Genomic DNA, 14,248 nt, shown 5'->3' on the forward strand with positions numbered 1-14,248 from the left:
TCGGGGAAGGGCAGTTACGTGCTTCTGTGCCCCAGAAGTCAGTGGGACCTAGAGAAGGGGCTCTCCTGAATCGGGGCTTATGGGAAGAGCTGTGAACTTGCAGTGGGCTGCTGTACTTCTACAGATGCTTTAATAAAAGCGATTCTTGTCAAAACTCTGATGTGCTTGAACACGCCAATTCCACGTACCCTTTAAGAAATCAGCCTCAGTCAGCAATCCGGGAGAGCTGCGTCAGAGCTCTCCAGACAGATTTTGCTCACTCATTTTTATCTAAAAAGGGGAAAGCAAATTAATCTAAAACTCCCTCTGGATTTTCCAGGGGAATATTCTTATATTTCAGTGGATGCTTCTTTATTGCAGACATTCAGGAAGTCTGCGTGGTCCACAGAACCGAAACATCCAAGAGAGCCACTGCTTTGCTAACGCCACACACAACCTATAGTAGGTCGACTTTCAGCCACAGCAGTAATTACTGCTGTCCACACTGCCCTCCTGGGGTCGGTGCGCCACGTCCTCACCAGGAACACTCCCACGGACCTAAGAAAGGCAGCGTGGGGGGTTGAGAGCCTGGGGTCTCAGCTCCGCTGGCAGCTGCCTGCCAGGAGCCCCACAGGCTCCCGGCAGGCTCCCGCCCCCCAGAAGCTTCCTGCCCCAGCTCCCAGCTGGGAGTGGGGTCCATTCTCCCCCAGCTATTGGGGTGGCTTCTGAGACCTTATCCAATCAGTGTCCTCTGGGACCTTAGCCACTCGGCTCCCAAGAACTCAGCTCTGAACTCGTCACGGAGGGTTTTTTACTGGCATACACAGGGGTTGGGTACGGGGTATATGACACATCCAAAGTACATGGTCCTGAATCAACTCAGCAGCACATTCGACGTAACGCTATTGGTTAATACGTTGCATCACACTTTATGATTGGGCTACTAATTCTGGTAGTCAATCCCACCTAGGTCATGAGCTGTTCAGGCGCTGTAGTACATGCTAGGCCACAGGAGCAAGCTATCTCTTTTCTACTAGCTACAGCTCTTACGTATTTACAAGGTTACTGTAAATTCACACTTTGTTCATTGCATCATGTCCTTGCTCAGACTAGACCTATGCCCCCAGCCCCAATCGCGCGAAGATTTCATGCCTGGCTACTGCCTTTATCCTTCTCCCTCATGTCCATGCTGCCCCTCTGTTTGCTGGAGTCGCTGGACACTTGCTACACGTCTGCCAGGTCCCTCCTCAGGACACAGTCCTTCCATGCAGCGTGCTAGTCTTCATCCCACCACCCTGAACAGTGCTGCTGTTTCTTAATCAGAGCCAAAGGCACTAGCTCAGATCCAAAGCTGCGGCACCGCGGTGTGCTGAACCCAGCGCATTGTGTCTCCCGGTTGTTTCATGCGTTTGTCTCCTCTGGGCAGGGACCCTAGGTGCAGGCAGTGCTGGGTATGTTGTCAGTGCTCCACAAACAATAGCTAAAGTAGACACTGCTGGATTCTGCTTTCAGTTTTGGTTAAAAGGCCTTTTATCATGACTGGTTTCTCCTTTCTGAACAGAGGTAGGAATGCTTCTTCTTCCCTCACCGGCCTGGTTATCTATTTTTCTAAGATAACAGGGCAGCATCTTTTGCCAGAGGCATACGAGGGATCTGTCTGTAGCTGACCTCTACCCTTTGCTATATTTTGCCACTATGAGATCATCTTACCAGGGTCCTTCTTCAATACCATGTCAGGGAGCAGATACACCTTTGGCTTCCCTCTCCTCCTCAAGGCTCATCTAGAGCTGGCTGAAGCTGCTGCATTGCGTGTCGCGCTCATTAAAAGCCGATCCGTCAACCCCTTCAGGCTGTAGCGAGAAACTTTCCCCCCTTCTGCCCCCAGCCACGGGAGTGTGTGGAAAGACTGCAGAACGACTTCTCATCCTGTGCTAGAAACTCTGGCTTTTGTTTTTACCTTCCCAGAACCCCCGTACACAGGAGAGGGTAACTCACGATACAGGCCCGCTAGCCCCAGGGTATCTGGGTGACTCCACTGGCTGAACTGCCGGAGAGCTCAGTTACTTGTGCAGACCATCTCGTCCCAGTGTGTCTCCCTGTAAATTGCTCTGCTGGTCTCCCCTGTCCAGCTGGCACTATGTTATTCTCCCCGGAATTCCCACACCCTGCTCAGTAATACGACTATCACCAATGTTCCCTCTCCCTACAGAACAGTCTTCACTTATTCTCCACTTCGGACTCCCAGCCTTTAGCTACGGACTCCCACCCTCAACCCTCTCCGCCCAGGGGAAGTGGGACAACTCCACCAGAGGAATTCACCCAAAGGTTTCCCAAATAATTCCAGGATAGGGCTGCAGTTTGCCTCTCCCGGGGAGATGCAGATTCTGGGAGATTCACAGAAGGCCTGAGTCATCTGCACACGCTATGGAGCCGCGCTGCCAGGGCTTCTCCTGATGGCATTAGCCCCTTTGTGCAAGGGGAACCGTGGAAAAGCTAATGCAAGCTCAGGCCAGCATCCACTTAATACATTGATGCCTGCTCATAACTATGGAGAACTTCTGCTCATATCCTCAGCTTTACACAGATCACAAGCCTGAGCTGTGAACCCAAATCACTACAGAGAGATTGGCATTTAACCAGCTGCCTTTTACAGCAGGGCTTTTAGGTTTTCTTCATTTATGTCATCTCAGATTTCTAATTAAATATTTAATCGGAGATTTTTCTAAATTTGCCTCTTTTTAATTGAATGTTTGGATTAATTGTCTCAGAGATATTTGATGCTTCCTGAAGATAAATTAACAAGGAAGTTCAAAGGGAAGATCTGACAGCAATAATTATCAAATTAATCAGTGAAGCCAGTTCCATATTTGGGGGAAAACTTCTGTTTTAATAGACATGAGAGTGGGAAGCAAAACCTAGGAGACAGAGAAACCAAAGAAAGACAAAATGACTTTCTACAGGTGGCAATGCCTTAGATACTGGACCATACGATGCTCTAAAGGTCCGTCCTGCATCATGAGGGAGAAAGGGAAACAAACAGAGCTGCCCATTTCATTTCGCTCTGGAGAGTCTCTAGAGCATTTACCACCATATAGAATACGCCGCCTGCCAGCCCTGATGGAAAGGGCCCGTGTTCTAATCTGAAAAGCTAAACTGTAGCAAGCAGCATTGTGGGGTTTCCTGGTCACTGTCTACCAATGATTTTCAGATCAAATGTGCTCAGTTGAGAAGCAGAAAGATGTTTCCCTTTACCTGCCAGCCCTGCCAAGTTAAACTGGCACTTGAGAAGCAATCTGGGTTCTTTTCTTTTCCGATGTCAGCAGTACATAAATGTTGTGCAAACTCAATTAGACCAGCAGTGACAGCTGTGTAACCCCACTGCCTTAACTGAGCACTAACAGAGTTAACTGATTGGAAGGCAATACATCTTTCTACTGGGTGAAGAACACAAAGGAACAGTACCCAGTTCACCATCTCCCAGGTGGGCTGGTGTAACCACCAGCCAACACAGGACCTTCAGTGCTAAAAACATCAGCACTTTACACGTGCACCATAAGATGTAACTCTATCATCCGGCAGCATTAGTAGGCTCTTAACCTCTTGGGTGGACCAGCCACTAGATGAGGATACCAGCCTTGGTGTACTCTCTTATTTTAGCCACTGAAGCCACTAGAACTGACTAGTAATACACCCAGGTAGCAGAAAGTGCCATTTTCCCATGGTCATTTTCACTGCAGAACCACATTATTACAGTTGTAGAAGTAACATTTTTTTTTTAAAAAGCAGAGCTGAAATTAAGTAAGCCCCTGAGAGGAAGGCGGACTGGTCAGCAAGCAGCAAGGCTAAAGGGTACATTTCCTAGAATAAATCCAGGGACGAAAAGTTAGGTTATTCAGAGAAAAATAAAAGCCCTGGTGCACTAAGGGTTACAGAGCGAGAAGACTACAATCAACGAGACATCAAGTGCTTGGTCCTGCAGAAATGCAGAACTTGCTAGAGGGACACAGCAAAAAAGTTAGATAGCTCTCAAGGACGCTGAGCATAATACTTACCTGGTCCACATCCAACAGGATGGAGTAGAGATAATCCAGCTTGCTCCGCAACTGTGCAGATCTGCAGTATATGGCAGCACTATTAAAGTGGCCAGGAGGACTTTAGTATCAGAGGGGTAGCCGTGTTAGTCTGAATCTGTAAATCTTGCATTTGAAGAAGTGAGGTTCTTACCCACAGTACTTCTGTTAGTCTCAAAGGTGCCACAGGACCCTCTGTTGCTTTTTACAGGAGGACTTTGTTTATGAATATGCAGTCTGTGCCTTATGCACGCCAGCACAGGATTTAGTTTGGGAATCGGTTGATTTAGTTGGGGATTGGTCCTGCTTTGAGCAGGGGGTTGGACTAGATGACCTCCTGAGGTCCTTTCCAACCCTGATATTCTATGATTCTATGATTTCCATAGTCAACAACGGTGATCTGCATGGCTCCCCTTTGCACAGTTACTCATGCAGCACATTTCAGGAGCTCTTGCATTCTCACTCTGGCTGTTAATGGGTTTGCAAAGTGAAGCAAGCCACTCTTGGGAAGATGGTAACACTCAGAATGTCAAATGTCTACATTCTGAAAGAACATCCCCAGGGGCTGGCATTGCCAACAAGTCCTATAGTATTTAACAGGAAATAAAGGCAATGGTGTTCTATAGAAATTACTCTAAAAACCTATCTGGCTCAATAGAGAATGCTAGGGACAGATTTCTCTATTCAATTCTATAGGATGGTTCAAAAGTTCTAGAGAACAGCTATCATTTCTTAAGTCCCTTAAGACATTTCCATGGCGTGAGACCATGGCTATGTTTGTTTATGGTTAACAGGGCTGGGTGGGAAACGGTTCTCTCATTCGGGGGGAGGGGGAGGAGAGATTTCAAAAAAAAATATTCCCATCCTGAATTGTGAAGAAAAAGTCAAAATCTTGAAAATATTCATGGACTGATAAACCAAACTGGTCTCTGCCTTGGGTCAATCTAAAGGTTTCATTCTGAAAATTTCAGAACATTTTGTTTTGATTGTAACTTTTTTTTTTACACTATAGACTACAATAATTTCAAACTGCAAACAGTGTCTCTGTTGGTTATGTTACAGGAAGCAAAATGGCTGCTGCACACCTGATTTCCCACTCCAGTTCTACTCACTGACAAGCCCATTTTAGTCACTTAACCCTCTGGTGAAAGTCTGTGCTGCAGACCCTTTGGCTCAGCCTGGTGTGATCCAACACTTGCCTGCTGAGCAACTTGGGGGCGTCCACTGAGCCTCTGCTAATGCTAAGCAACCCCCAGGTCTCTCAGCAGCACACCCGGCTCGGGATCAGCCCAAGAGAACAGCAAATACAGGCAGGGGAAATGAGAATGAGACAACGAGACGAGAAAAGTCTCAGCCAAGAGCCCTGGGACATTTCAGGTACATCTACACAGCAATTACCCACCCACAGCTGACCTGGGTCGGTTGACACTCACGGGGTTCAGGCTGCAGGGATGTAAACATTGCATAGATGTTTGGGCTTGGGCTGGAGCCTGAGGTCTGGGACCCCACAACCAGAGCCCCAACATCTACACAACCCCCTCAGCCCAAGCCCTGTGAGCTCGTCAGCTGACCCAGGCCAGCCACAGCCGTGCTCCAGGTCTTTTATTCCAGTGGAGACGTAACCTTAAGGACCTAAAAGAAGCGTTGACTTTGAGAGTCCTGCCTGAGAGTCTCTTCTACAGTAAATGTTCACACACCATAAATGTCCATTGGATCTGTTCATTCCCTGTCTGTGAAGTAGCATTGCCAATACACAACTGCACCCTATCTGGATTTCAGTTTTAAATGGACACAAATCTGAGATCAGGAATCATAACATTAAAAAACCAGTAGGAGAACACTTCAACCTCTCTGGTCACTCAGTAACAGACTTAAAGGTGGCAATTTTGCAACAGAAAAGCTTCAAAAACAGACTCCAACGAGAAACTGCTGCACTGGAATTAATTTGCAAACTAGATACCATTAACTTGGGCTTGAATAGAGACTGGGAGTGGCTGGATCATTACACAAATTGAAGCTATTTCCCCATGTTAAGTATCCTCACACCTTCTTGTCAACTGTCTGAAATGGGCCATCTTGATTATCACTACAAAAGTTTTTTTTTTCCTCCTGCTGATAATAGCTCATCTTAATTAATTTGCCTCTTAGAGTTGGTATGGCAATCTCACCTTTTCATGTTCTCTGTGTGTGTATATATATATATTCTTACTATATGTTCCATTCTATGCATCTGATGAAGTGGGCTGTAGCCCACGAAAGCTTATGCTCAAATAAATTTGTTAGTCTCTAAGGTGCCACAAGTCCTCCTGTTCGTTTTGTCGGTGTTAAACTGCAGCTGCAGCCTTTTGGCTTCACAATCACATTCTACAGATATTTTAAAAGTGCTTGCAGGAAGAAAAGGGGAAACTGAGGCAGGTGCACATGCACTTGTTGCACCATAGCCTGTCACTGGAGGATGTCCCAGAAGTGAGCTGCCCTATGACAAACCAAATCCACTGACTCCTACTGCCTCTATTGGGAAGGATGTTAAATCAAAGATAGACAAGGGCAACCTGTCGTTAACACCTGCTCCACGGTACTGTCGCAAACCAACAAGAGTCTGCCCCAAATTCACACTCTGCTTGTACCTCGCCCTTCAAATGTTCAACCCGTATACCCTGGGTTATAAAACACCTTCTCTTGTTCTTTCTGCTAGGGATTACATGCTGTGGCAATGCCTGGCCCTCTAGTATGCAAACAGGTCGCCCAGCCCAGCTCTCTGGAAGGATGAGGAGTTACAGTGTTACATAGATGGAATTAGGGCCATCACTCCATCGTATACTGTCTAATTTACTTTTTTGAAATTCACCTTGTCCAAGTTAATTTGAGGTCTATTAACTGCGCTCCTCAGCTTTGCCTATGCCTGCTTGCAAGTCTTAACTGCATTGCCCCTGTGCCCTTTCCCGTGAAGTCTGAAAATCCAAGAGACATTAGGACTTGCCCTAGTCCGTTTCCAGATGTGATCTAATGAAACAATCTTCCCTTTGTCAGCACAAAAGGGATTGTTCGCAACAGCATGTTGCTTTGCTTCTGAAGGGCGATGTTTTCACCAGACAGTTGGACAGTTCTTTAGTTTTGCTTCAGTTTTTCCTCTGACAAATGTTACCTTAAAATTGCCACTCTCGTCATTCCACTCTCCACGCCCCCCCAGTGACTACAGTGAACTGGCAATGGATACTAGCTAGGTTGGCAGCCAGCAGGGACGTTGGATATTTAGCTTATGTTTTACAGTTTTGTTCAAATCATACGTAATCAGCATGAAGGCATCTGGCGATGCCCATGTAGAGATGTTTCTGGCCTATGCACGATTTTATTAGCTTTCCTCATCCCCACTGCCCCTTCACATTGTTTTACACAAACTTCGCAGCTTGTAAGATCTCCAGCTCTGTGCTCTCTTTGTACAGCACCTAGCGCCATAAAGCCCCTCTCCTGATTTGGGCCTGTAAGTGTTACTGCAATGCAAATAATAAATGATAACACTAACTCTAGCCATTCACAGCCTCCAACATAACTGATTCATAAACAAGCTAAACGCGAATTTGGTTTTTAGCATGTACTTACATTCCGAAGAGGAGCGTGTTGCAGTGACAGCATGATTTGTTTGCTAAAAGCATTAGTCCGGATCCCTCCTTTCCCTAGAAAAGCAGACATGTTCCCTGTTAGACACGGCATTGCCACAAATACTTTAGCTAGTCACTTTTAAGACAGCACATTACAGTAGCCTTAAAATTCTTTGACATCATTGTAGGAAAGCTATAGCCATAGAATTTCCAGCCCTATAGCGCACCTCTACCCCAATATAACGCGACCCGATATAACACGAATTCGGATATAATGCGGTAAAGCAGCGCGCCGGGGGCAGGGCTGCCCACTCCGGCGGATCAAAGCAAGTTCGATATAACACAGTTTCACCTATAACTCGGTAAGATTTTTTGGCTCTAATTAATTAGAGCCGAAATTAAATGGCAAAACACAGGGTTTTAAAATGAACACATGACTGCTGGCTTATTCCAGGATAACTAGAGCTTTTGACACAATTTAACATAATTTTGGGGGGTGGGTTGCGGGGGAGAAGGGGAGTGGGTTAGGTCCCAATCCTGAAGCCCTTATTCATGCGATTTTGTTGATTTCAACAGGACTATTCACATAAGACCTAAAAGTTTTAATTTCAAAGGGATCCAAGAAGACATATAGCTGAGTGAGCCCTCCATAAAACCACAAGGATACACTTTCTAGCTATGCATTATTGGCTTTTAAATGAAGCGTCACATTTACTCAGTAGACCAAATGCATCAGTTATGGCTGTTACAGAAGTTATTATTTGTATTGCAATAATCCGACAGGTACCAGACAGGTTCCAGCACTGCAGTGTGCACAGCGCTATACAGAAACACAGTGAAAAGCCAGGCCTGGCCTCAGCTGCTCACGGGTTAGATTATACTGAGCATGCAACACTGTAAGACCTAGAACACACCAGAGCAGCTCGACACTTCCAAAGATACCCACACCGGACAGGAATTATTGATAGACCTCATTCTGGGTTGAGGGAAAAATCCTCCCAGAATATCCTAAGTATCTAAATTTAAAGTGTGCATTAAAATCTCAAAGGGGAGCATTCCCATACTGGTAAAATGGGCACAGAGTAGGTATGTGCAGTGGTAAAATACATCAACTCATCTAGATATCTGCCTAGTTTTACATAAAAAACACTAGCAAAGTCACTCCAAACTAAAATTTCATACAATGATTTTACACGGCTCTATATACTATGCACTGAAATGTAAGTACAATATTTATATTCCAATTGTTTTTTTAATTATGTGGTAAAATTGAGAAAGTCAGCAATTTTTCAATACTAGCGTGCTGTGACACTTTTGTATTTGTAGGTCTGATTTTGTAAGCAAGCAGTTTTTAAGGGAGGTGAAACTCGGGGTACACAAGACAAATCAGACTCCTGAAAGGAGTACAGTGGTCTGGAAAGGTTGAGAGCCCCTGTGTTTTTGAGCTAGTCCCAGCAAAACCTCTCAGATCACATGGCTTAACACTGCTCAGGCTTTGCTATGCAGTCCAGTACCTTGGGCAGTAGGGTCTATTGTATCCAGCTTTCACTCCATAAAGGGGTTTAATTGCTCCTCCTATTTAGCCTGAAAAAGGGGTTGTTAGCACACCCATCAGTTTTAACCAGGTCTGTGATTAATCTACAGATCAAAGACGTGCTTGATGGCGACCATTAGCACATTTCAGCCTAACAATAGATTTGAAATTTAGGAATGTAAAATAAGCATTTTATACACAATATGTTTCATTATTTTATCTTGATTTACTTGTCAGGGTATGGAAAGGAAAGAGGCGAAAGGGCAGAGTGAGAGTCTATTGTATAGAAGGCTCAGGGAGTAACATTAGACATGCAGAAGGAGACGGAGGGGAAAGGTACTATACTGGCAGTCTTGCATTAGCAATGTTTCAGCAAGTGGGAAAAGGTTGAAAGAAAGAGACACCCAAATTAATAACTATCTACAGAGGCAGAAACTAGCTAGGGTAGCTGCCAGAGATGTACCAGAACAAAGCGATCCTGCACACTGATAGCAGGAGAACGCAGTAAATAGAAACACTTCAGTGAACAGTGGCTGACCTTAAATTGCCATGAAGGCTGAGTACAAGAAAGCAAAATGGATCTCTTGCAACGAGGCAGAGGTGTTATTACTCTGCAATAGTTAAATAAAGGGAGACTAGAAAGTTCAATGAGGAATTATTTTTCTAAATTCTCACCCAAAATGAAAAACCGAGCATGGCAGAATTGGCAGCACCTCCACGTGCCTTATATTGTCCCGCTTTAAGCTGCTAATCCAAAGGCCCATTAACGCTAACGACCCCTGTGCACTGACTTCAGATCCATCCCTGAATGCTGAAGCAAGTTGAGCAGAATTTGAGCTTTTGGAGAGCAAGAAAGAGGGCACAATTTTCTAGTCTAGTCTAGTCTATCCTCACAGTCTCTGAGCTCCGCGTGTGCCTCACCGGCATACGCACATCCCCTATTTGGAAACCCAAGTCAGCAGAGGAATGTTTGTGCCAGTTTAAACCTCAAAATGCAGGACATGGATACATGGGAAAGTTGGGTCCAGAGAGAGAACTGACAGCTGGCTAAAGGCATTTACAGCTAAGAATTCCTACCAATACCTTCTCACTCCGAAAAACTAAGAAATATAGAAAAGAGATGAAGGAAGCTAAGAAAATTATCCAGGCAAACAGGGAAGAGATGTATCAAAATGAGAGTGTCATGAAATGTTGGTCTTTACCCTAAAAGAATGTTAAAGGTCTGATCTACCAACCAACCAGATCAAGGACTTGTTGAGTCAGTTTAAATCCTTGGTAAAGTGGGTGGCATCCATCCAGTGGGGAAAGCGCCATTCACTTGAGGCTGCTTTCCCATCCCTAACTCATGCCACTGCACTGCAGAGGCCTAAGACATCTGTCCGCCGGCTTGATGTGTTTATTATGGCGTCTGATTTGTTCTAATCTTCTAACTCAGCTTTTTATAGCAGTTAATTTTTTGCTGCTCTTATCAAACTGGAAATATTAATAACTATTTATTTAATTCATTATTTGTAACGTCAGAAGCTGGCTTCAGATCACAGCCCCACTTGACCCCAAATCAGCCCTATTACACAGGTGTAAATCAATTGACGCTAGTTTGGATTTACATTGAGGAAGCACAGCAGGGTCCATTCCGAAACACGAACTGAATCTTAGCTTATGGGAGTGCCTTGTTAGAGACGCAACAGAGCTATTCCAGATTTACACCACTGCAGCTATGAGCAGAATGTGGCCAAAACAGGCCTTAATATTTTGAACCTGTTTATCTCATCTTTTAAATTTAATATCCTTGGGGTCAAAGTCTGCTTTATGGAAGAAGAAAAATGCAAACTCCTCTTGGTCAGAAGAGCAGAATTTAACCTCGGATCTATAGATACGAAGAGGGAATGCTGACTAGCCGATAATTATTACTGTTAGTTGCTGGCACCACTCATAGCATACTGAGTGCTCTCCAGGCGTTAGGGAAGGAATGGCCCCTGCTCCATGGAGTTGACAGTCTAAGGAACCCTGTCATTTGGTAACTAAACAAGTTGCCAGCAACAACTGCTGACATCCCCACCCACCATATTAGTTTGATGGACAAACTAAAGACAGTTAATCAGACCAACAACAAAGTAAAGATTTACTTTGGTAAACGGTGTTTTTCCTTTTAAGATGAACAAGTGCAAATCTGAGTCATCTGGCTCTAGGTTACAATTGTAAGCAATTATATCATTTTTACTGTGAAACTGACGGTTCCTACCTGTATATCATTTTAAGAAGAGTGACTACTTGAACTGCGTAATATGTGACAGATTACACCTCAACATAAGCAGAGAGAATTGTTTCTACAGAGTGTGCTAAAACAGACGGTAAGCCAAGACATTTTGGGGAGGATTTCTGATCTCCTTGCCATCTCTGTGCTTACCCACCCATAGTGGTGCAGAGGCAGCACAGGGTGAGAACTGAGCCTTAAAGGGGATTTTATTTCAGGCACTAAGTGTTCAGGGATTTTTGTGTAGCCTTTGTGTCTCTGTTTAGTGAGATGGTGCAGTAAGTGCCTGGGCTCTTTTACGAAAAAGGCAGATTACATTTCATAAGTAAACTATCGCACCAAGAAAAAAAAAGCATGCAGGCAAAAAAAACCCTGAACAAGTAAAACAATTAAAAAGATAAAATACTAGGTAAAAACATCAGAGGGGTAGCCGTGTTCGTCTGGATCTGTAAAAAGCAACAGAGGGTCCTGTGGCACCTTTAAGACTAACAGATGTATTGGAGCCTAAGCTTTCGTGGGTGAATGCCCACTTCATCGGACGCAATGACGGAGTGGGCATTCACCCACGAAAGCTTATGCTCCAATACATCTGTTAGTCTTAAAGGTGCCACAGGACTCTCTGTTGCTTTTTAGGTAGAAACAGACAGGGACCTGGACTTCAAAGAGAGCAGTTAAGCCAACTCTAAGTGCTTTTGAAAATCCCACCCAGAGCATTCTTCATTCTTTTTACTTAATTTTAAGTAAACTTTTATGTCTATTGTATTAAAACAAGAACCACAAAAAGCTGCAATTTTGGCACATTTACCCCTCAATTTTGCCTGTGGGTAAGATTTCAGAAGTCCCAACTTTACTTCTGCAGTGATCGCCAACATTTCATAATCTTTCCATGTTTCGATTTCATCACCCAATGCCAACACTTTCTTTTCCAGACATAGTGCTCATAACCCTGGGGAAATTGGGGTTAGTTAAAGAGCTGGCTAACTATCATTTTCAGATTTCTAAAATGGCGGCAAGTTCCTTTTTGGTCAACTAGCATCTCCTGCCATTACCTTTTATTGTAATTCCTTCATCATCCACATCTGCACAACCAACAGGAGCTCCTGTGGCAGACGATTGGTTACGTCCTCTCACAATCTAATATGGCATCCCAAATGGAGCTGATTTTAGCAGTAACTGGTCTTATTCTTTAGACCCCTAGTTATACAAACCAGGAGAAAGAGCCTGATTCTGATCTCACACCAATTTGACAGCAGTGTAATAATTTTGTTTATCTCAATGAAGACACTTCTGATATGCACCAGAGAAGATTGTTGGAGAAAAACTGAGTTCTCACTCTCAGGTTGGGTGCAGCAAGTCAGATAATCAGAATCAGGCCCAAAAAGCTTGATCCTTCAGCCATTTACTTCACTAGAAGTAGGATCCAGCCTAAAGACACAAAGGAGGGAAAAGAATGTGGAAGTGCAATTGTCTGCACAGCTTCACACAATTCTGTGTGGAAGGGGTGTGAACCCCGATTCTCGCCTTACTTACACCAGTTTTAGCCTGATAGAAAACCGCTGACTTCAGTGGATTTACTCGAGTCATACCACTGCTAGTGAGCTCAGAATCACTCTCCCTGCAGCTGGGGTTCTCATCTGGAAACTACCATTTACCTTTGTATGTTTTGTAATCCATCCCACACCTCTGTCTAGTTTAATCCTTAAGTCATTCCTGCCCCATATGGGTACATTAATAAAAGACTTTTTTTTAAATAGTTAAGCCTGATCAGACAGTTCCATGTTTATATTAGATTTTACTTTCAAACTTTAATATTCCTAAATGAATACAGATGAAAGTACCATGGAAATAGTGCTAGTAAGCACCAATTGATTACACAAGCCTTCTGACTAATGCATGGGTAGAAGTCACCTGGAGAAAAAGCCAGGTTTTCTAGTCCCTGAAAACTACATTTATAAAGGACTTCTTTACATTTTCTATGACGGTCTGTTACAGTCATCTATTGATGTACAGCATTTATTATGCATTTGCAGAATGCCTCGCACAGTGGAGCCAACCTGATGGAGGCTTTTAGGTGCTACTACAATTTAAGTATTAAATAAATACTAAGGCCCTCATCACCATAGTACCCAAGCACACTCCAAATATTTAAAAAGAGAAATAATAACCCCCTCTTCCTGCCCAGTCTGTTGGAGAAAGCGCTGGACTAGTTTATAGTGATTGGGTTGCGTGTATGTGAAGAACTTATCAAGACACTCCACGGTAAACAAAACCAAAACACACTCAACGGGTAGCGGTTTTGCATGTAGTTGGTTCTGAAAGTGGGTGGCATCCAAAGTCTCTTGCAGGAGTGAATTCCATGATCCAGCTCTGTCTCCCCCATTGGCGAGTCTCCCCCATTGATTCAACTGTTCAGGTGGCACACAGCACTTCTGGGTGGGAGCGGGAGGAAAATGGTTTTGGAGAGAAAGGGGTAGCTAGGGCCAATCTCATTAAGGGTTCTGAGTATCGGGACAGAGTGCTTGAACTGAGTTCTATTTCATGGGAAGCCAGGGCAGAGAGCAAAAAGCAGGAGAAGGGGAGGCCTGGCAGTAGGCCCTGGGCACAGGAAGGGACTATGAAGTCTATAAAAATTGTGTGGCTGTAGCAAGGCGCAGCTGGGCCCCTCTTACTTCTGCCCCTGCTGCCCTCACAAACCAGTCAGGGACGCCTCAGGTTGATGCAATCACCAGTGCACTTTATTTGTAGCTGTTTCATAGAATATCAGGGTTGGAAGGGACCTCAGGAGGTATCTAGTCCAACCCCCTGCTCAAAG

The 14,248-nt window shown here is 44.5% G+C and overlaps 1 protein-coding gene across 5 annotated transcripts in view; it reads right to left on the reverse strand.

The window, feature by feature from the left end:
• HTR2C (5-hydroxytryptamine receptor 2C) overlaps positions 1 to 14,248 on the reverse strand; it is a 574,451-nt gene that overhangs the window by 294,928 nt on the left and 265,275 nt on the right. For all 5 annotated transcript variants that reach the window (XM_065556834.1, XM_065556835.1, XM_065556836.1 and 2 more), the window contains one exon: positions 7,650 to 7,723. In XM_065556834.1, coding sequence (XP_065412906.1) covers positions 7,650 to 7,723 — 74 coding nt within the window. Of the gene's footprint in view, positions 1 to 7,649; positions 7,724 to 14,248 lie in introns of those variants that run through there.

This window comes from Chrysemys picta, chromosome 9 (assembly GCF_011386835.1).
Source record: "Chrysemys picta bellii isolate R12L10 chromosome 9, ASM1138683v2, whole genome shotgun sequence".
Taxonomy (NCBI): domain Eukaryota; kingdom Metazoa; phylum Chordata; order Testudines; family Emydidae; genus Chrysemys; species Chrysemys picta.